The sequence below is a fragment of the Mustelus asterias genome, chromosome 21 (assembly GCF_964213995.1).
Source record: "Mustelus asterias chromosome 21, sMusAst1.hap1.1, whole genome shotgun sequence".
Taxonomy (NCBI): domain Eukaryota; kingdom Metazoa; phylum Chordata; class Chondrichthyes; order Carcharhiniformes; family Triakidae; genus Mustelus; species Mustelus asterias.
The window spans coordinates 753,668-775,757 of NC_135821.1; the positions used below are offsets into that span (position 1 = coordinate 753,668).

Here is a 22,090-nt window from a genome sequence, read left to right on the forward strand (position 1 = left end):
GCGACATCAGTTTTGTCAATTTTTAATCTGTTGCATGGTGGTGTAGAGGTTTTATGACCTTCTCAAATGTTGTATAGAAAAAAACTGGAACTGTTTGATGTATATTGAGGAATGAGAGGAGGAATGATGTGTTTAATCGACGTTGTATAGTTTCTTTTCAGATCATTAATAAATTTATTCTTACCAGCTGCTGCTTTTCTTCCAAGTTTGAACAACTTGCATCTCTTCAGCACTTCACGATACAGGTGTTGGGGCTGAAACAGGAGTAGGGATGGGATTGGGGGGGGTGATTAAAAATGTGGTCCAAGAGGGAGGTTTTAAGGAGGCTTTTGGAGGTTGTCATGAAACCAGTTTAGAAGCAGTCTTCCAGAACGCAGGGTGATGCTAAGAGTCTTGCTGCCGACAGGGGGAGCAGTATTCACAGTGAGATGTTTTTTTTTTAAGAGGGGAGGGTGTACGCTGTGCGCGCAAGGCTGAGATAGTTTGACCCCATCCTGTCTGCAACTATGAAGAGAATGTGTAATCCTGAATGCCATCCCCGGCCTTTTGGCTAAGATGAAGCTTGGATCGAGCCCGGGAGGGGGGAGTATTGCCTCATTCTGTCAGCTTGGATCTGGTTTGATAAGAGCCCGAGGCAAAGCAGCCAGCATAATTAAGGACCCCACGCACCCCGGACATTCTCTCTTCCACCTTCTTCCGTCGGGGAAAAAGAGGTCAGGTACCAATCGACTCGAGAACAGCTTCTTCCCTGCTGCCATCAGACTTTTGAATGGACCTACCTCGCATTAAGTTGATCTTTCTCTACGCCCTAGCTATGACTGTAACACTACATTCTGCACCCTCCCGTTTCCTTCTCTATAAACGGTATGCTTTGTATAGCGTGCAAGAAACAATACTTTTCACTATGTTAATACATGTGACAATAATAAATCAAAGGATGTTTATCCTTGTCTTGTCAGATCTGGTTTGTCCCTCGTGGAGACTCTGATTGAACTTGATTGGCTTTTTTCACTAGGAATACAGTACCAAAAGGTACAAAAGAAAATTCCGAATAACGGCCTGTCGAACGCAGAGAGCCAATGGACTTCTTGGGACATTGTTCCAAAAGGAATTAGTGGCACCTTGCTCTTTACAGATTGCAGAGTTCTGGCTGACCTTATTTTGATCTCCTGTTTTCCTTCCCCCTAACATAACATTGAGGTCACTTGTACCTTAACTTTTTTAAAAAAAAACATTCAGACATGAAGGAACTAGATAGTCCTCCAGCAGCCATATGAGGATGGAGGCAAACAAACCAGCAGAAGACTTCATTTTTTTAATCAAGGTGCTTTATTACCACATCTTTTATTCAAAAGCACTTGCAGAACAGAGAATTACAAATGAAACTTCCTGTCAATTAACACCCTAGAATGATGGGGAGTGGGATAGCTTGATCTTGGTTTCGGACAAGGCTCAGCACAACATTGAGGGCCGAAGGGTCTGTACTGTACTGTGCTGTACTGTTCTATGTTCTATATAATGCTTGAAATATCCTTCATATGGTTTTGTTATGCGAGGGAGAAGTCGCAAGAGGGAGCTGTAATAGTAGGTTCTTGCTTGGCCAGCCTGACTGATATGAAGCTGAACTGGGACAGGAAAAGAAACCTTTTTATTACTATTCTCTTTGGCCTGTCTTTAAAATGAGCTCTGATACTCTGAGCCTTAGATGAATAATATAGAAAGGGTAATAATTAGTATCTGAAATTCTTGGGCACTTTGGGTTTTTTTTCTTTGAGGGGTGTAAGTGCTTTCTTGCTCTCTCTCACTCTCGGGGCGGTACAGTGGTTAGCACTGCTGCCTCACAGCGCCAGGGACCCGGGTTCGATTCCTGACTCGGGTCACTGTGGAGTTTGCATGTTCTCCCTGTGTCTGCGTGGGTTTCCTCCAGGTGCTCTGGTTTAATCGAATCCCTACAGTGCAGAAGGAGGCCATTTGGCCCATCAAGTCTGCACCGACCGCAATCCCACCCAGACCCTATCCCCGTAACCTCACATATTTAGCCTGTTAATCCCCATGACACTGAAGGGCAATTTATCATGGCCAATTCATCTAACCTGCACATCTTTGGACTGTGGGAGGAAACCGGAGCACCCGGCGAGAATGCAAATTCCACACAGTCACCTGAGGCCGGAATTGAACCTAGGTCTCTGGCGCTATGAAGCAGCAGTGCTAACCACTGTGCCACCGTGCAGCCAATCCTCCCACAGTCCGAAAGATGTGCTGGTTAGGTGTATTGGCCGTGCTAAATTCTCCCTCCGTGTACCCAAACAAGCACTGGAGTGTGGTGACTGGGGGATTTTCACAGTAACCTCAGTGCGGTGTTAATGTAAGCCTACTTGTAACACTAATAAATAAAACATTTTACTCTCTCGAGGTTTATTCGGATCTCACGTGGGTGAATCTCCTTTTAGCGGGTTAACTGTGAGACACTGCGCTGGTTCTCTAAGGAATAAAGTAATTTTGTTGAGTTCTGTTCCTCAGTTGTTGCCTGCTTTCCTGAAGGTGCTGACTCATGTTTAGGACCATAGTTTAGCTACACTGATGATAACGGCTCTCTGGGGCCTTGTGTAACTGGGCAGGCTTCAACGCCCATACCTCGACAGCGAACGTTGGCACACTATTCTAGTGTGGAGCATGGATTATCTGATCCTGTTCCCACCCAGTATCCATATGTTGCCCAGGAGACGGCACTGGAAGGTGACCAGAAGCTTGAATGTTTTGTTTCTACCCTCAACCCAGGAGGTCTTGAATCCAAGTGTAGCTCCCCTTAAAGACTTCACTGAACCTGGGGGAGTTGAGCCTGCAGTCTTTCTCTTGGGGTGAGTTGCCCTTAGAATGCTGGACATCTGAAATAAAATCCCAAGAATGTCTGGGAAAATCACCAGTTATTAAAAAGAGACAAACCGGAGTTAATATTGTAAGTGTCCAAATTGATGGTTTTTGACTTTCTTACAGAAGTTGACTCTTGCATTTCCAGCATCTTCAGTACGATCTTGTTTTTAGATACAATCCGTGAAAGAGTAAAGATCTTTTTTCAAATGTTGGGGTGGCACTGGTGGTTAGCACTGCTGCCTCACAGCGCCGGGGACCTGGGCTCGATTGCCAGCTTGAGTCACTGTCTGTGCGGAGTCTGCATGTTCTCCCCGTGTCTGTGTGGGTTTCCTCTGGGTGCTCCAGTTCCCTCCAAAGATGTGCGGGTGAGGTAGATTGGCCATGCTAAATTGCCCCTTAGTGTCAGGGGGACTGGCTAGGGTAAATGCATGGGGTTATGGGGATAGGGCCTGGATATGGGGATAGGGCGGCATGGTAGCAGTGGTTAGCACTGCTGCTTCACAGCTCCAGGGACCTGGGTTCGATTCCCGGCTTGGGTCACTGTCTGTGTGGAGTTTGCACATTCTCCTCGTGTCTGCGTGGGTTTTCTCCGGGTGCTCCGGTTTCCTCCCACAGTCCAAAGATGTGCGGGTTAGGTTGATTGGCCATGCTAAAATTGCCCTTAGTGTCCAGGGATGCGTAGGTTAGAGGGATTAATGGGTAAATATGTAGGGATATGGGGGTAGGGCCTGGGTGGGATTGTGGTCGGTGCAGACTCGATGGGCTGAATGGCCTCTTTCTGTGCTGTAGGGTTTCTAAGATTCTTATAAGATTCTAAGATGTGATTGTGGTCAGGGCAGACTCAATGGGCCGAATGGCCCTGTGGATTCTATGAAATATGTCCAGGCAACTGAAGCAAGGAGAGAGAAAGAGGACGACCTTGGAATCGATCCTTTCAACTCCTCAGTGCCTTGCTTCTCAACTTGTAATGAAGCGTTAGTCAGATGAAGCAGTTGATCTTGTCTACCTGTCACTTCCTGCAAAGCACTTCAAACCGTGCTTAAAGCTGGTTCCCAGTTGCCTGAATTTCCTGATTTTCCACATTAATTCTTCTCTCTCCAGAGGACCTCTGAACCATCTTGGGGATATAACCTTTCTTGCCTGTACATTTGTGAAAGTCTGCGGCTTCAAGTGCCGTGGTAAGTCTTGTAGATACTATGTAGAGTACTGTTTTTTTGTAGTGACTGGTGTTGACAGATTATTGTGCTTTATTTAAATGACCTGTAAACCATAAATAACCGAGTGCGTGCTCCTGGTATTAAGGTCATGAGTGACCTAATAATTCAGAAGAGGAAAGCTCCGGATGCCATGCGTGATGTGGTCAAGGCCCCAAAATTGGCTTTGGGCTGGAGAGGGGGCAAATTGGGCGGGATTTCTGATCTCTTTTCAGTAAGATGTGGGATAAACAGGGAAGTACTACAGCGAGGGGTGTGGGATATATTGTTGCGTTACAGTGAAGGGTTGTGTGAGATATACAAGAGAGCATTACAGTGAGGGGTGTAAAGCATTGTATGAGATGTGGGATATACAGGAGAGTGTCACAGTGAGAGGTGTGGGATATATTGGTGTGTTACAGTGAAGGGTTGTGTGGTTTATTAGAAGAATTGTACAGTGAGGAGTGTAGGATATATTGGCGAGTGTTACAATGTAGAGTATGGATTTATCAATGTTATAGCGATGTACTGGGGGACATTAAAAAAATAGGGTATACCAGAGTGTTACAGCATTATATTTATTATATATAAAGTGTTTACAAATGTTTGCAAGCAATTTTTGTGCTTCTGACCATCCCACTACAACATGATTTCTTTCCTGCTTTCACCTATTTGTTTATATACAAACTGTGCTCTTTCTCTGAAACTTGCATCAGTAATCGAAATAGCTTAAAATTCGCCTTAAACGTAACTGGTCTTTGAGAGGTAAGGGAGTTCCAACATCAGGGAGCTTTTATATTTGGTATCAAATCAGTCACAAAAATTCTGACTATTTTTGTCTCTCGCTCAGTGACTGGTGATAATCATGCTGGGAAGCTGGCTCGGAGTTATTGCTTGATACCCTGTTGATGGAATTAAATTGACATCAGTCAGGGTGCAATTGTTTAACCCAGGTTTGTCATTCCCATTGAAACTGTTCATACAGGTCCCATCCCTTGCACTGCCATTCTCCAACCGTGTTAAGTCAGCAACCTGTATCAATGACCTGTATATTTACTAATTATCCAATTCCTCTGCGAGATCAAACTCATCAACTCTTGCTACCTCTGAACAATCCTATGTGTCTTGGGCTCAGAAACTTCTCCTGTCCCGAACTTGAACGCTAACCTAGCTCCCTTGAATGCATCAGACGCTGCCCTCCCAGCTAAAAAATGCTGTTAACATTTGCAGGCTGAATTTTTTTAAAAAGTAGTTAGTCATAGTAATGGAAACAAATTTTAGATTGTTTTTTTTAAAGCTGTGGTGGTGGAGAGACAAGGTCTTTGATATAGGTCCTGGTGATGATGCCTTCATTTAAAATATCCACATTTTTAAATTAAGCAGCGTTCACTCTGCTTTCTACTGCATAACTTCTACATAGTTTGCTGGGTACAGTCCAATCCGGCCTCCATCAAGGTAACCTTTGCACCATCCTTGCTCATCCTCATCCTCTACTTTAGTCAGCTCCTGACCTGCAAACCAAACACAAAAAGCACCCAATCAAAGCAGCGTAAAGGTGGTTAGCACTGCTGCCTCACCACGCCAGGGACCCAGGTTCAAGTCCCGGCTCGGGTCACTGTCTGTGTGGAGTTTGCACATTTTCCGTGTGTCTGCGTGGATTCCTTCCGGGTGCTCCGGTTTCCTCCCACAGTCCAAAGATGTGCTGGTTAGGGTGCACTGGCCATGCTAAGTTCTCCCGAACTTTGCTCAGTTTACCCAAACAGGCGCCGGAGTGTGACAACTAGGGCATTTTCACAGTAACTTCATGAATGAAGCCTACTTGTGACTAATAAATAAACTTTGAATTTTTATAAAGTAAATGTAGAGATCTATCACATAATCTAAATGGGATAGATCCAGACTGATCTCAACCACTAGGTGGTGGTTCGTAAATATACCCAAGTACCTTTGGAAAGAGCTGAGATCTGGTAGTGTTTTTGACTCTTCCACCCATTCCGTCTTCCCAAACGCCATTAAACTCCAGCAAGAGCTAACAGTGAACTGAAAGCATCTCTTATCGCTGCAACCCTTCTCCTCTCCCAATTTCCTGCCCAGTGAGACTATATTGTAGAATCATAGAAGCCTTACAGTACAGGAGGCGGCCATTCGGCCCATCAAGTCTACAATGGATACAATCCCACCCAGGCCCTATCCTCAGAACCCCACGCATTTGCAGTGGCACAGTGGTTAGCACTGCTGCCTCAGTGTCAGGGACCCGGGTTCGATTCCCGGCTTGGGGTCACCGTCTGTCTGGAGGCTGCACGTTCTCCCCGTGTCTGTGTGGGTTTCCTCCAGGTGCTCCCGTTTCCCACACAGTCCAAAAGACATGCTGGTTTGGTGAATTGGCTGTGCTAAATTCTCCCTCAGTGTACCTGAACAGGTGCCAGAGTGTGGAGTCGAGGGAATTTTCACAGTAAAAACTTCATTGCAGTGTTAATACAAGCCTACTTGTGACAGTAATAAATAAACTACTTTTTAAACTTTGGCGTTCCCCCTGATGCCAAGGGGCAACTTAGCAGGGCCAATCCACCTAGCCCGTACATCTTTTGGACTGTGGGAGGAAACCCACGCAGACACGGGGAGAACGTGCAAACTCCATACAGACAGTGACCCAAGTCAGGAATCGAACCCTGGTGCTGTGAGACAGCAGTGCTAACCACAGTGCCACCTCATTTAGAGTTAGTTGAAGGGGTTCACCAAACATGCATTGAAGGCTGGAGTTGACATACCCATAACCCGTCTCCTTTGTATTAAGCTATTTTGTTTTTGGGTGCTTATCAAAGTGAGAATTATCATTGCTTGGGAATGGAACGCACTCCCCATGGAATCGAACCCGGATCCCTGGGGCTGCGAAAAGTCGCATCGCTTGCCGCTGTGCCACCGGGCTGCACAGTTGGGAGCACTTTTCCTGAGAAACGTGCTTCAATCCCAACTAGAGTGTGCCCCTTACTGCAACACCGACATTGATCAGCTCTCCATGCCTTCCTGAGACACATGTAGCAGTTTCAAGTTGGACTAGGGTCAGCTTTGAACTGTGGGGCCATACTCACAATATTAATGCAGAAGACTTTCAGCAGTGTTTGTAAGAAAAGAAACTCACCAATAACAATATACATTTATATGATGTCATTGATTTAAAGTTTACGATGCAATGCTTACCCGCTTTAAAACTGAGCTCGTCTGATTCCTGGCTGGTGTAGTCATACAGTGCTCGGATTCTGACGCCAGGGATGTTTGTGCCATCCTCACCAAGGGAATACCCTTTACTTAAACTGTGAAACCAGAAAACACAAGAATGGAGTTGCTTGTAAACAATGTTCAGCTGTGAACCAGTGAAGACAAAGGAAGCTCAACTGGTTAAGCACTTGTCTCCTGTTCACAGCCCCCCCTGTTCTGTGTCACTGTTTAGATCTAACGTAATAGAATTCCAAACCCACGACATCTACCGTCTAGAAGGACAAAGGCGACAGATGACATGGCGACACCATCACCTGCAAGTTCCCCTCACCATCCTGACCTGGAAATATATCGGCCATTCCTTCGCTGTCACCGGGTCGCTATCCTGGAATTCCCTCCCTAACAGCATTGTGGGTCAACCCACAGCACGTGGACTGCAGCGATTCAAGAAGGCAGCTCACCACCACCTTCTCAAGGGCAACTAGGGATGAGCAATAAATGCTGGCCTAGCCAGTGACGGCTATGCCCCAGAATGAATAAAACAAAAATTCAGTTTCTAACTGTCCAAAATTGACTTTCAGTCGTGCTTTTATTTTCGTTTGTTTAAAACTCCCTCTTCTGTTTAAAATTCCTTTTTTTTTGCAGGGCGTGTAATCATAAGAAATAGGAGTAGGCCCTTTGGCCTCTCCGTCCTGTTCTGCCATTCAGTAAGATGGTGGCTGATCTGTACCTTAGCCTGTCTGACGTCCTTGTCAGTCAAGGATCTGTCGAACTCGGCCTTGACTATATTCAGTGACTCAGCCTCCACTGCTTTCTGAGGAGAATTCAAGAGCAACAACCCTCAGAAGAAATTCCTCCTCATCTCTGACTTAAATGGATGATCCCTTAGTTTAAAAATGTGCCTCCAAGTTCTAGATTGTCTATAAGGGGAGGAGCATCCACTCAACATCTATCCTTTCGAGCCTCCTCGGAATCTTATTTGTTTCGATGAGATCACCCCCCAGTCTTCTAAATTCCAATGAGCACTAGGTCCAACCTAACCCTCATCTTGTGAATCGGCCTTGTGAACCTTCTCCAAACTGCTTCCAATGCAAGTATATCCCTCCTTGAGTGAGGAGATCAAAACTGAATCCAGTACTGGAGGTGGTGTGTGCTTTCACTCCCTCCAGTACCTCGCCGCAATGATGACTCTCGACGAGTGTCTGTTTAACCATGGCAAGTTGTCCCAGCTGAGCTGAATGTGGTCTTCATCTGAAATCCAGTTAGGAGTCACTAGATGGAATTTCCGAACCTGGGTCACCGTCTGTGTGGAGTCTGCACCTTCTCCCCGTGTCTGCGTGGGTTTCCTCCGGGTCCTCCGGTTTCCTCCCACAGTCCCAGCTGGTTAGGTGGATTGACCATGCTAAATTCTCCCTCAGTGTACCTGAACAGGCGCCCGAGTGTGGCGACTAGGGGATTTTCACAGTAACTTCATTGCAGTGTTAATGTAAGCCTACTTGTGACACTAATTAATAAACTACTTTTCACTTCTTTTTCTCCAGAACAAATCCAGACTTGAACTTGTGCTGCTGTTTTTGTTTTTACCCACACTTTGCTACTAATTTGTGTTCAGCCAGTTTTTTTTTAAACAATAGCTGGTTTTCCAAATACTCAGAGATAAAGGCTCATTCGTGGAGGCCAGGAAGGATTTAGATATTTTTCTCCTCGTCTGAGTCGAGCTAGCTGATTTCAGCTGGGCCGCAGTGTTTACAGACGTGCGTTCAATTGACACCTTTCTCAACCGTCCAGTGATGTGTGGGTTAGGTTGATTGGCCGTGCTAAATTGCCTCTTGGTGTCCCAGGATGTGCAGGTTAGAGGGATTAGCGGGGTAAATGTGTGGGATTGTGATCAGTACAGACTCGATGGGCCGAATGGCCTCCTTCTGCACTGTAGGGTTTCTATGATTCTATGAAGCATGGGGTGTCCCAAAGTGATTTACAGCCAACAGGTCCCTGTTGTCATGTTGGAAACGTAGCACCAGTTTGCAGAGAGTAAGATCCCACAGGATCAACTCATTGCACCACAAGACCTTGCATCTCGAAACCTTTTTGGAGAGGGTGATGTGAGGGGGGGGATAATGGTGGCATTATCAAGCACACATTGCATTCACTGAGGGCTCAGAAAATGAGCCTCAAAGTGACTATCCTTAAACAGCAGAGGGCCAGGGTGCTTTACATGGGTCGCTATATCCTGAGATGAGTTTAGCCATGACTCATGTTCCTGATTACTATCTGACAGCCCCACCCAGAACTGAGGACTGGGTCAGACTTGGCTGGCTATCCTACAGTGGGGAAAAGCCTGCTCACACGCACTGATGACCAGTATTTATACGTGAGCATAGGTGTTGAGGTATTGGAGGAGCACCCAGTTTATTTTGGGATGATCTGTCAAGAGTCAGGGTCTTGAGAAAGAGAGGAGAGAAGATTGTCGGGGAGTGGGGGGAGGTGGTGGAATACACCATGTTTGTAATCAGAGTGAAAATGATCATTGGAAGGGTCTCCCTTTAGCATCAGGAAGTGACATCTCTAACACGTTACAATTCTAAAACTTCACCTTAAGCTTTGAAGAACCACTTTGTCCCCTTCCTTCTTCCCTTTCCCCTTCTTGTCTGTAATCTTCTCTCTTTCTGGGCTCCATTCCTGTGGGGTGAAAAGTCAGTGTTAGATGCTGGCAAATAAACAAGTATAAGCCGAGTCTTTGAATTAAAATCAGCTATTAATCACAATAATTAGCATATTTTCCCAGATCTGGAACTGAGATACGGAATTCAAAATAAAAGCCTCTTAAAATGATTAAGTATTATAACTCGAATGATGAGTTATGGAATTGTTACAGTGTGGAAGGGGGCCATTCTGCCCGCCTCCCTCTGCAAGAATGTCTCAGCTACTCCTATCCCACTACACAGTACAGAAAAGAGAGAGAGAGTATCTGGTGAACTGGTGTGACAACAATAATCTCTCAAACAACAAAATGAAGGAAACTGTCATCGACTCCAGGAAGTGTAGTGGAGAAACATGCCCCTGTCTACATCAATGGGGCTGAAGTAGAAATGGTCGAGAGCTTCAAGTATCTCGGTGTCCAGATCACCGGGAACGTGTCCTGGTCCCTTCATGCTGACACAGTTAAAGCCACCAGTGCCTCTACTTTCTCAGGAGGCTACGCAAATTCGGCATGTCCACTACAACCATCACCAACTTCTACAGATGCACCATAGAGAGCATTCTGCTTGCGTCACAGCTTGGTGTGGCTCCTGCTCTGTCCAAGACCGCAAGAAACTACAAAGGGTTGTGAATGAAGGCCAGTCCTTCAAATTCAATTTAATTGCAGTTGCCCTGAGGCTCTCTCCTAACGGCAGGCAGGCAATCAGCTGAACACTTGCTTGCCCCAAGAATTGCCCAAGTGGGAAGAATCCTTGATTAAGTCAATAAGGACATGTGCCATCATGCAAACCAGCCTCCCATCCATTGACTCTGTCTACACTTCCCAGTGCCTCGGAAAAGCAGCCAGCATAATCAAGGACCGTACGCACCCCGGATATTCTCTCTTCCACCTTCTTCAGTTGGGAAAACGATACAAAAGTTTGAGATCACGTACCAACCAACTCAAGAACAGCTTCTTCCATCAGACTTTTGAATAGACCTACCTCACACTAAGTTCATTTTTCTCTACACCCTAGCTATGACTGTAACACTAAATCCTGCACTTGCGTTTCCTTCTCTATGTACGGCATGCTTTGTCTGTATAACGCACATTAAAAAAATACTTATCACTGTATGCTGATACATGTGACAATAAATCACTAGATTTTAATCCTTCAAGTGCTTATCCAGTGTCCCTTTGAAAGCCACAATTGAATCTGTTTCTGCCACGCTCCCAGGCTGTGCATTGCAAATCATCCATTTGCTGAGTAAAAAAGAAAGTTCCCCATTTTTTTTCTTTATTCTTTCATGGGATGCAGGTATCCCTGGCAAGGCCAGTGTTTGTTCCTCATCCCTTATTGCCCTTTAATTGAGTGCAATTAACAGTCAACTGCATTGCTGTGGGACTGGAGTCACATGTAGGCCAGACCAGGTAAGGATGGCAGATTTCCTTCCCTAAAGGATATTGGATTTTTTCCATCGATTTATTGTTCTGTGGTCAACATCACTGAGACTAGCTTTATATTCCAGAATTATTAACCGAATTCAGATTCCGCCAGCTGCAGTGGTGGGATTTGAACCCACGCTCGCAGAGCATGAGCCTGGATTATCCAGTGACATTCCCACTCTGCCACCATCTCCCCATATCCTTATGTTGCTATTGGGCCCTTTGCCAACCACTTTCTATATGCGTCCTCTGATTTCCAATCCTTCCATCAATGGGAACTTTATCCACTCTGTCCCTTGTGACTGAAGCTTCATTTTACATTATGAATCACTTGGTGAGCATTACATAAACATAGAAACTGGAAGCCACAGTAGGCTATTCGGCCCTTCGAGCCTGTTCCGCAATTCTTTTAAACTTTAAAAAGAATATTTATTAGTGTCACAAGTAAGGCTTACATTAACACTGCAATGAAGTTACTGTGAAATTCCCCTAGTCGCCACACTCCGGCACCTGTTCGGGTCAATGCACCCTAACCAGCACGTCTTTCAGACTGTGGGAGGAAATCGGAGCACCCGGAGGAAACCCACGCTGACATGGGGAGAATGTGCAAACTCCACACAGACAGTGACCCGAGCCGGGAATCGAATCCGGGTCCCTGGCGCTGTGAGACAGCAGTGCTAACCCACTGTGCCACCCAATTCATTATGATCATGGCTGATAAATTAAATATCCTGATTTCTGCCCCCCCCCCCCCCCCCCCACCCCACTCCGTATCCCTCGCTCCCTTTAGCCCCAAGAGCTATATCTAATTTCTTCTTGAAATCACACAACGTTTTGGCCTCGACTACTTTCTGTGGTAGTGAATTCCACACATTCACCACCCTCTGAGTGAAGAAACTTCTCCTCACCTCAGTCCTAAAAGGTTTACCCCTTATCCTCATTACTTAGTGTCTTTCACCTCCTCAACAAATTGCAAAGACTCCTCCACTATCCAGTTATTTAAGCACTGTTTTGTGGAGGCACTGTTTTATTGGGCAATGCTGGTAGACATTTGCAGTCATGTATGGGATGAATACTGGCCAGAAAAGTGGGAGATTGCCCCTTGCTGTGCCACATAGTCTGCCTGAACGTGGAAATAGGTTCTTTGTGTCATGTTGCATCTGACAAATGACACAGTTGGCAATGTGGCACGTCTTACTAATGCAATGAAAGGTCAATTGGACTATTGGCTGGAGTGGAACTTGAACTTCTCAACCGTCTGTCCTGGAAGTGAGAGAGCCAAGCTCATCTAAAAAGTGAAGGACGAGGTGCCTACCACGTTCCCACTACATTCTGAACACAACAAAGACTATTTCCTCGGGTGGATGGAGCTATTACAAGGGGGCATAACTATAGGGTTCGTGGTGGGAGATATAGGAAGGATATCAGAGGTAGGTTCTTTACGCAGAGAGTGGTTGGGGTGTGGAATGGACTGCCTGTAGTGATAGTGGAGTCAGACACTTTAGGAACATTTAAGCGGTTATTGGATAGGCACATGGAGCACACCAGGATGATAGGGAGTGGGATAGCTTGATCTTGGTTTCAGGTAAAGCTCGGCACAACATCGTGGGCCGAAGGGCCTGTTCTGTGCTGTACTGTTCTATGTTCTATGTTCTAACAGGTGAAATACTGCACATGACATAACCAGTATGTTGACTTGAAAGATTCAAGTCTTGGATATGTTTGGGGGTGGCACGGTGGCACAGTGGTTAGCACTGCTGCCTCTCAGCACCAGGGACCTGGGTTCGATTCCCGGCCTTGGGTCACTGTCTGTGTGGAGTTTGCACATTCTCCCAGTGTCTGCATGGGTTTGCTCCAGGTGCTCCAGTTTCCTCCTACACTCCAAAGATATGCGGGTTCGGTGGATTGGGCATGCTAAATTGGCCCCGAGTGTCAGGGGGACTGGCTAGGGTAAATGCAAGGGGTTATGGGGATAGGGTATGGGTGGGATTGTGGTCGGTGCAGACTCAATGGGCCAAATGGCCTCCTTCTGCGCTGTAGGGATTCTATGATTCTATATTGACCAAATAAAAGTGCCGTCACTTCTATTATGTAGGAGACACAGCAGCCAATTTGTGCACAGCAAGCTCCCACAAACTCCAATGTGACAATGAGCAAACAAATGTGCTGTTGACTGAGGGATAAATATTGTTTAGGACACCGGGGATAATTCCTTTGCTCTTCCTTGAAATCACTGTGGGTGGCACAGTGGTTAGCATTGCTGCCTCACAGCGCCAGGAACCTGAGTTCGATTCCCAGCTTAGGTCACTGTCTGTGCGGAGTCTGGACATTCTCCCCATGTCTGCGTGGGTTTCCTCCGGGTGCTCTGGTTTCCTCCCACAGTCCAAAAGACGTGCTGGTTAGGGTGCGTTGGCCGTGCTAAATTCTCCCTCAGTGAACCTGAACTGTGCCACCAAGATGGCACAACTTTCACCAACTTTTACAGATGCACCATAGGAAGCATTCTTTCTGGATGTATCACTCCTGCTCTGCCCAAGACCGCAAGAAACTACAAAAGGTCGTGAATGCAACCCCCTCCATCACGCAAACCAACCTCCCATCCATTGACTCTGTCTAACTTCCCGCTGCCTCGGCAAAGCAGCCAGCATCATTAAGAACCCCACGCATCGCGGACATTCTCTCTTCCACTGCCTTCCTTCGGGAAAAAGATACAAAAGTCTGAGGTCACGTACCAACCGACCCAAGAACAGCTTCTTCCCTGCTGCCATCAGACTTTTGAATGGACCTACTTTGTATTAAGTTGATCTTTCTCTACACCCTATAGCTATGACTGTAACACTACGTTCTGCACTCTCTCCTTCTCTATGAATGGTATGCTTTGTATAGCGCGCAAGAAACAATACTTTTCACTATGTTAATACACGTGACAATAATAAATCAAACAGGCACCGGAGTGCGGCGACTAGGGGATTTTCACAGTAACTTCATTGCAGTGTTATTGTAAGCCTACTTGTGACACTAATAAAATAAACTTTATTATAGGATCCTTTATGTTCACATGAGAGAGCAGGTTTAACATCTCAACTGAAAGACAAACCTCTGACAGTACAGGACTCAGTCTAGATTGGTCTTTGGAGTGGTATTTAAACCTGTAACCTTTTGACTCGGTGACATGGCTGACACTCGAGTCATAGCTGAACGCTCTTCCTATTTTTGATCACAAGTAGAGGATTAAAATTCTAACATGCGGTAGGTACAATAATGAAAAAGATTGTGACCTGGAGAGAAACTGGCACCCGACAGGATTGTCCAAAAGGGTTGGCACAGTGATTAGCACTGCTGCCTCACAGCACCAGGGACCCGGGTTCAATTCCTGGCTTTGGGTCACTGTCTGTGCGGAGTCTGCACGTTCTGCCCAGTGTCTGCGTGGGTTTCCTCCCACAGTCCAAAGAGGTTAGGTGGATTGGCCATGCTAAATTGACCTTCGGTGTGCGGTTACATGGATAGGGCCTGGGTGGGATTGTTGTCCGTACAGGTTTGATGGCCTAAATGGCCTCCACCTGCATTATAGGGATTCTATGACAGATGGATTATGCACTCACCTCAAAATGTGGCCAGTTGGTTGGCATCCCCGGACCATGTGTATTTCGCCACCATTTCAAATCATTCTGCTCGTTTACTGATAGTACGGTCTGTTGTAAGTCCTTAAATATAGACCGGAAGCTGCAGAGAGAATGCGGAATGGTAATTAATAAGGACATTTCATAGAATCCCTACAATGCAGAGGAGGCCATTCAACCCATCGAGTTTGTACCGACCACAATCCACCCTGGCCCTATTCCCATAACCCCACTTATTTACTCAGCTAAACCCCCTGACACTAAGGGACAATTTAACATGGCCAATGCACCTAACCCGCACATCTTTGGACTGTGGGAGGAAACCCATGCAGACACGGGGGAGAATGTGCAAACTCCGCACAGACAGTGACTGAGGCCGAAATTGAACCTGGGTCCCTGGCGCTGTGAGGCAGCAGTGCTAACCACCATGCTGCCCAAATACCTTATACCTCAGTCTATCTTTGAGGTGAGGTGCAGCCCTCAACTAGGAACCCAAGTGGGCTGAATGCTAACCAGTGGGCCATTTCTTTTTAAAGGAACTTAATTGGCTCATTAATGATTACAGTAGCTGGGAATACATACAAGAAGGGAAAATAATTCTCGATCTAAAAGTTTAAACCATAGGACTTTTGTCCAGTTGTGCAGCAAAATAAGCAGCTGGTTGATGAATAAGACAATTATGTTTTATTTTTGGGATCGAAAAGCACTGAAAACAATGTTGTTTACAAGGCTCTAGTTTTGTTCCCGGACGGTTCTAACTCTTGGTGAAGTTCACAGCTATCAACTGTACCGTGACCAAGTAACCATTCTCCACATGTGGGCTTAGGCAGAAGGTGTCACTGACTCGACGGGGGCCTGGTCCGGCCCCGACTCGACGGGGGCCTGGTCCGGCCCCGACTCGACGGGGGCCTGGTCCGGCCCCGACTCGACGGGGGCCTGGTCCGGCCCCGACTCGACGGGGGCCTGGTCCGGCCCCGACTCGACGGGGGCCTGGTCCGGCCCCGACTCGACGGGGGCCTGGTCCGGCCCCGACTCGACGGGGGCCTGGTCCGGCCCCGACTCGACGGGGGCCTGGTCCGGCCCCGACTCGACGGGGGCCTGGTCCGGCCCCGACTCGACGGGGGCCTGGTCCGGCCCCGACTCGACGGGGGCCTGGTCCGGCCCCGACTCGACGGGGGCCTGGTCCGGCCCCGACTCGACGGGGGCCTGGTCCGGCCCCGACTCGACGGGGGCCTGGTCCGGCCCCGACTCGACGGGGGCCTGGTCCGGCCCCGACTCGACGGGGGCCTGGTCCGGCCCCGACTCGACGGGGGCCTGGTCCGGCCCCGACTCGACGGGGGCCTGGTCCGGCCCCGACTCGACGGGGGCCTGGTCCGGCCCCGACTCGACGGGGGCCTGGTCCGGCCCCGACTCGACGGGGGCCTGGTCCGGCCCCGACTCGACGGGGGCCTGGTCCGGCCCCGACTCGACGGGGGCCTGGTCCGGCCCCGACTCGACGGGGGCCTGGTCCGGCCCCGACTCGACGGGGGCCTGGTCCGGCCCCGACTCGACGGGGGCCTGGTCCGGCCCCGACTCGACGGGGGCCTGGTCCGGCCCCGACTCGACGGGGGCCTGGTCCGGCCCCGACTCGACATCCATACGTGTTGAAAGTGCACGGTGGCACGGTGGTTAGCACCGCTGCCTCACAGCGAAAGGGACCTGGGTTCAATTCAGGTCTCGGGTCACTGTCTGTGTGGAGTTTGCACGTTCTCCCCGTGTCTGCGTGGGTTTCCTCCGGGTGCTCCGATTTCCTCCCACAGTCCAAAGATGTGTGGGTTAGGTGGATTGGCCATGCTAAATTGCCCCTTAGTGTCAGGGGGATTAGCAGGGTAAATGTATGGCGTTAAGGGAATAGGACCTGGGTGGGATTGTGATTGGTGCAGACTCGATGGGCCGAATGGCCTCCTCCTGCACTGTCGGGATTCTATGATCTCAGCAGGAGTGAACAGCGATCAAAGTGTAGCTCTCCAACACCTGGTCCAATTCTTAGTATCTCGGGTGGAGCTAGCCCTGTCAGTCATCAACTTATTGCTCATCTCACATAGTCATTCAGCCCGCGGAGCTCTCTGGAGAGCAATCCAGTTCTCTCTCACTATCCTGTAGCCCTGCAAGTTTATTACTCTCAAGTGCCATCCAATTTCCCTTTGAAATCAGTGATTGTCCCTGCTAACAGCATCCCACCGCTGGCAAATATCCATTGCATCCAAGGAAGAGATAGATAATTTGTTACATTTTTGCCTACAGCCATACTAGTCTGAGAATGTCCGATCTCGGCAGCTAAGCAGACTCAAGCCTGGTTGGTACTTGGATGGGAGACCGTCTGCGAATACCAGGTGCAGTAGGCTATCGCTTCTCGACCTTTTGGCTAAGATCAAGCCTAAGATGGGGTACAATGCCTCATCTTGTCAGCTTGGATCTTATTTGTGTCTCTCTCTCTCTCTTGAGGATCACAAATTGGGTTCAGTTGGATCTTGAATTTGGATTTGGGAGCAAGCAAGGACTGGATTGGTTTTCCCCGGTCCATTCTGAGCATTGGCTTTGTAACTTTAAGGATGGAGTAAAAAATGTTTTTTTTAAAAAAACAGGAGTTCCAGTTGTCTACCACTCAATGCCCAAGAAGGTTCTTCCTCACGTCCTCCCTGAAATCCTGTTTCCCTTAGTCCTTGCAACGTCAGCTCATGGGAACAGCTTGTCTCTTATGGTAAAGATGATTTGGAGGACTGGAATGTAGCTTCAACCTCACCTTTCATTGTTGGTGACATCGAGGTGCCGGTGAATGGACAAGAAGATCTGTTTGAGAAAGATGATGCGTTTCTGCTCCATCTGCTGACTCTGGTCAAAGACCATCTCCATCTCCTCCATGTATTTTGGATTGTACTTGTTTAAGTCTTCCATTGTCTTTGTGTAGCGCAGCTTAACCTTGACGTGGGAGAGAATGGAGAAGACAGAAGATGAGTGGGCAAAGAGACACATCCCCTACCCCTACCCCACACAACACACACACACCCCAATGGTGTCAGCAGCTGCTCTCTCACCTCTTATTTTTGGTAGGTTGAGGGTTTAAGTCAGAGTCCGGAGTCTTGAGCATGTACAATACAGAAGGAGTGCTACACTGTCAGAAATGCCATCTTTTTTAAAATAGTGTCACTAAGTGGGGCGGCATGGTGGTTAGCACTGCTGCCTTACATCGCCAGGGACCCAGGTTCGATTCCGGCCTCGGGTCACTGTCTATGTGGAGTTTGCATGTTCTCCCTGTGTCTGCGTGGGTTTCCTCCGGGTGCTCCAGTTTCCTCCCACAGTCCAAAGGTAATGTAAGCCTACTTCTGACGAATAAACTTCACTTTAAAGTAAAGTAGACTTACATTAACACTGCAATGAAGTTACTGTGAAAATCCCCTAGTCGCCACACTCCAGTGCCTGTTTAAGTACACCGAGGGAGAATTTAGCGCAGACAATGCACCTAGCCAGCACATCTTTCGGATTGCGGGAGGAAACCGGAGCACCCGGAGGAAACCCACGCAGACACGGGGAGAATGTGCAGACTCCACACAGACAATGATCCAAGCCAGGAATCAAACCCGGGTCCCTGGCGCTGTGAGTTAAAAGTACTAACTACTGTGCCACCTTGTCGCCTGAGATGTGATGTTAAACTCAAGTTCCTTCTTATCCTCAAGTTGGGCAAAAGATCCTCTGACACTATTTCAAAGAAGTGCAGGGGAGTGCTCTTGACTAATATACATCCTTCATCCAAAACATCACTAAAATAGACCAACTGGCCATTACAATAATGTGGGACCTTTCAAAAAGTGCTTCATTGGCTGTAAAATTAGCTGCATGGGTTTCCTCCGGGTGCTCTGATTTCATCCCACAGTCCAAAAGACGTGCTGATTAGGTGGATTGGCCATGCTAAATTGACCCTAATGCCAGGGGGATTAGCGGGGTGAATATGTGGGGTTGCGAGAGTACGGCCTGAGTGGGATTGTGATCGGTGCAGACTCGATGGGCTAAATGGCCTCCTTCTGCACTGCAGGGATTCTATGAAAAAAAGTGTTTTGGGATAGCAGAGGTTGTGTGACAGACTAAAGAAGTTCATGTCTTTGAAAGTTATTTATTGATCAACAGTGAGAATGATAAAACCCTGAGCAAATAAACTGCTCCATCAATCACGGGTTCAATGTCACCAATTGTGGCATGCATGGCTGGGATGGCTTGTGCATGAGCGATTGTTAGCTTTGTACATTGATTGATGCGACACATTCCCAAGCGTTGACAATGTAAGCACATCAAAAATATTGGTGGCGTCCTCAGCTGGCCTTTAGAAACTGAACACCGCTGTTAGCTAAATTTCAATGTTATGTTGGTGGAGCTGGCATTGGGACTTCTGCAGGAGACTTGTATGATATCATCTAAACCCTTTGGTGATCTGGTAGAATAGAATAGAATCCTACACTGCAGAAGAGCCCATTTGGCCCATCGAGTCAGCACCGACCACAATCCCACCCAGGCCCTATCCCCATAACCCCCTCCCCATGCATTTACCCTAGCTAGTCCCCCCCCCCCCCCCGACACTAAGGGTCAAATTTAGCACGGCCAATCCACCTAACCCACACATCTTTGGAGTGTGGGAAGAAACCGGAGCACCCGGAGGAAACCCACGCAGACACGGGGAGAATGTGCAAACTCCACACAGACAGTGACCCAAGCCTGGGAATCGAAGCCAGGTCCCTGGCGCTGTGAGGCAGCAGTGCTAACCACTGTGCCACCGTGGCGCCCATGGTAGTGCAGTACGTTGTACATAAGTTCATAAGATATAGGACCATTCAGCCCCTCGAACCCGCTTCACCACTCAATCAGATCAGGACCCATCTATATCCATTTGGTTCATAAGTTCATAAGATATAGGAGCAGAATTAGACCATTCAGCCCATCGAGTCCATTCCGCCATTCAATCGTGGCTGATATGCTCCTCATCCCCATTGTCCAATAAATTCAGAAGATATAGGAGGTTTGGATATCTGAGGCTGGATTTCTGAAGCTGAATGCAGACAGACCAGAGGGTGCACAGGCCCAGAAAAGGGGAGCATTATATTAATAGAGATGTTGTCTTAAGCACTCAACTGCAATTTACATGGGTGTAAAAGATCCTATGGGATGATTTGAGAAGAGCAGCAGATTTCTCCCACCGCCCTGGGAGAATTATCTGCCAGTTATCACCAACAAATTGACCAAACATTCATCTCAGTAGATTTGCGGGCAGTTGCTGCACAGAACTTGGCGGCTGAGTTTGCTTAGGGGAAACCAAAAGAGAAAATCTCAGCAGGTCTGGCAGCATCTGTAAGGTGAGCAAAGAACTGCCGTTTCGAGTCCAGATGACCCTTTGTCAAAGCTGGAAATCCATTACGGTGTCCGCGCGCAGGTTCGAATCCTGCCGACTACGTAATTCCCAATTAAGTTTCGCCACGTCCCCTTGCAAAGACTGGTGCCTTATGTCACCTTGGGCTTAGACAAAGGGTCGTCTGTACATGAAACGTCAGCTCTTTTCTCTCCTTACAGATGCTGCTAGACCTGCTGAGATTTTCCAGCATTTTCTCTTTTGGTTTCAGATTCCAGCATTCGCAGTAATTTGCCTTTATCCAGAGTGTGCTCAGGGTGTCAGCTGTGGCTCAGCAAGTAGCACTCGCACCTCAGAATCAGATAGTCTGTGGTCCAAGTCTCAACATCCAGGCTGACTCTCCCAATGCAGTACCAAGGCAGTGCTGCACTGTCAGAGGTGCTGCCTTCCAGGTAAGGTGTTAATGATCAGGTGCATTGACCCAAACAGGCACCAGAATGTGGCGACTAGGGGAATTTCACAGTAACTTCATTGCAGTGTTAATGTAAGCCTTACTTGTGACTAATAAATAAATAAACTTTCATTTGTCATTTGCACACTGACGGCACAGTGGTTAGCACTGCTGCCTCACAGCGCCAGGGACCCGGGTTCAATTCCCAGCTTGGGTCACTGTCAATGCGGACCTTGCACATTCTTCCCATGTCTGTGTGGGTTTCCTCCGGGTGCTCTGGTTTTCCTCCCACTATCCAAAGATGTGCAGGTTAGGTGAATTGGCCATGCTAAATTTCCCCTTCGTGTCCAAAGAAGTGCAGGTTAGGTGGATTGGCCATGCTAAATTGTCCCTTAGTGTCCGAAGATGCATAGAGTAGATGTATTAGCCATATTAAATATGCAGGATTATGGGATTAAGGCAGAGGAGGGGGCCTGCGTAGGATGCTCTGTTGGAGAGTCAGTGCAGGCTCGATGGGCCAAATGGACTGTCGGGCTTCTATGATCTCAAGAGACTTTTTTTTTCAAAAGAGCAATGTCATTGTCCCCAGTATCCAGGCCAATGTTAATCCCTCGATCTATATCACCAAAACGCGTGATCTAATCTTCATCACCTCATTGCTGTTTGAGGGAGCTTGCTGTGTACTTCCTATATTACAGCAGTGACTGCACTCCAGAGTACGTCATTGGCTATAAAGCAATTTGAGTCATTCTAAGGACATGAAAGGCGCTATATAAATGCAAGTTTTCTTTTGCTATTAGCACACACACACAAAACACTGAATTTCCGCTCTCACCTTTTCTGCTTCCTGGTTGCACTTCTCTCTCTGCCCGTGGAGTTTGCGCTGTTTTGATGCAGATGTTGTCTGATTGGCCCTGCCACTGTTTTCCCGGACGATGGCCACCCGCTCCTTTTTGCGTTTGGCGTGGTACAGCTTCTTCAGCTTTTCCGTCTGTTAGAGAGGTTGAAGGGGAGTCTAGGTTAGCAACCCCATCTCAGACTCAGTGACAGGTGATTTGATAAGAGAGATAGAAAGTTAGGACAGGTTTAGATAAAAGTAAAAGTAAAGTTTACTTATTAACCACAAGTTAACGCTGCAATGAGGTTACTGTGAAAATCCCCCAGTCGCCACACTCCGGGGACACTGGGGGAGAATTTAGCATAGCCAATGCACCCTAATCAGCAAGTCTTTCGGACTGTGGG

General features: G+C 47.7%; 1 protein-coding gene and 1 pseudogene across 1 annotated transcript in view; one reads left to right on the forward strand and one right to left on the reverse strand.

The window, feature by feature from the left end:
• Nucleotides 1-1,317: 1,317 nt before the first annotated feature.
• Nucleotides 1,318-22,090, reverse strand: part of LOC144509482 (protein kinase C and casein kinase II substrate protein 3) — a 21,665-nt gene continuing 892 nt past the window's right edge. Inside the window, exons 2-8 of the mRNA XM_078238388.1 lie at nt 21,684-21,839; nt 17,809-17,984; nt 15,009-15,129; nt 9,874-9,959; nt 7,263-7,375; nt 3,656-5,575; nt 1,318-1,985 (exon numbers count right to left, since the gene is read on the reverse strand). Coding sequence (XP_078094514.1) covers nt 5,463-5,575; nt 7,263-7,375; nt 9,874-9,959; nt 15,009-15,129; nt 17,809-17,984; nt 21,684-21,839 — 765 coding nt within the window. The 3' untranslated portion in view covers nt 1,318-1,985; nt 3,656-5,462. The remainder of the gene's footprint in view (nt 1,986-3,655; nt 5,576-7,262; nt 7,376-9,873; nt 9,960-15,008; nt 15,130-17,808; nt 17,985-21,683; nt 21,840-22,090) is intronic.
• LOC144509587 (5S ribosomal RNA) lies at nt 17,302-17,410 on the forward strand (annotated as a pseudogene).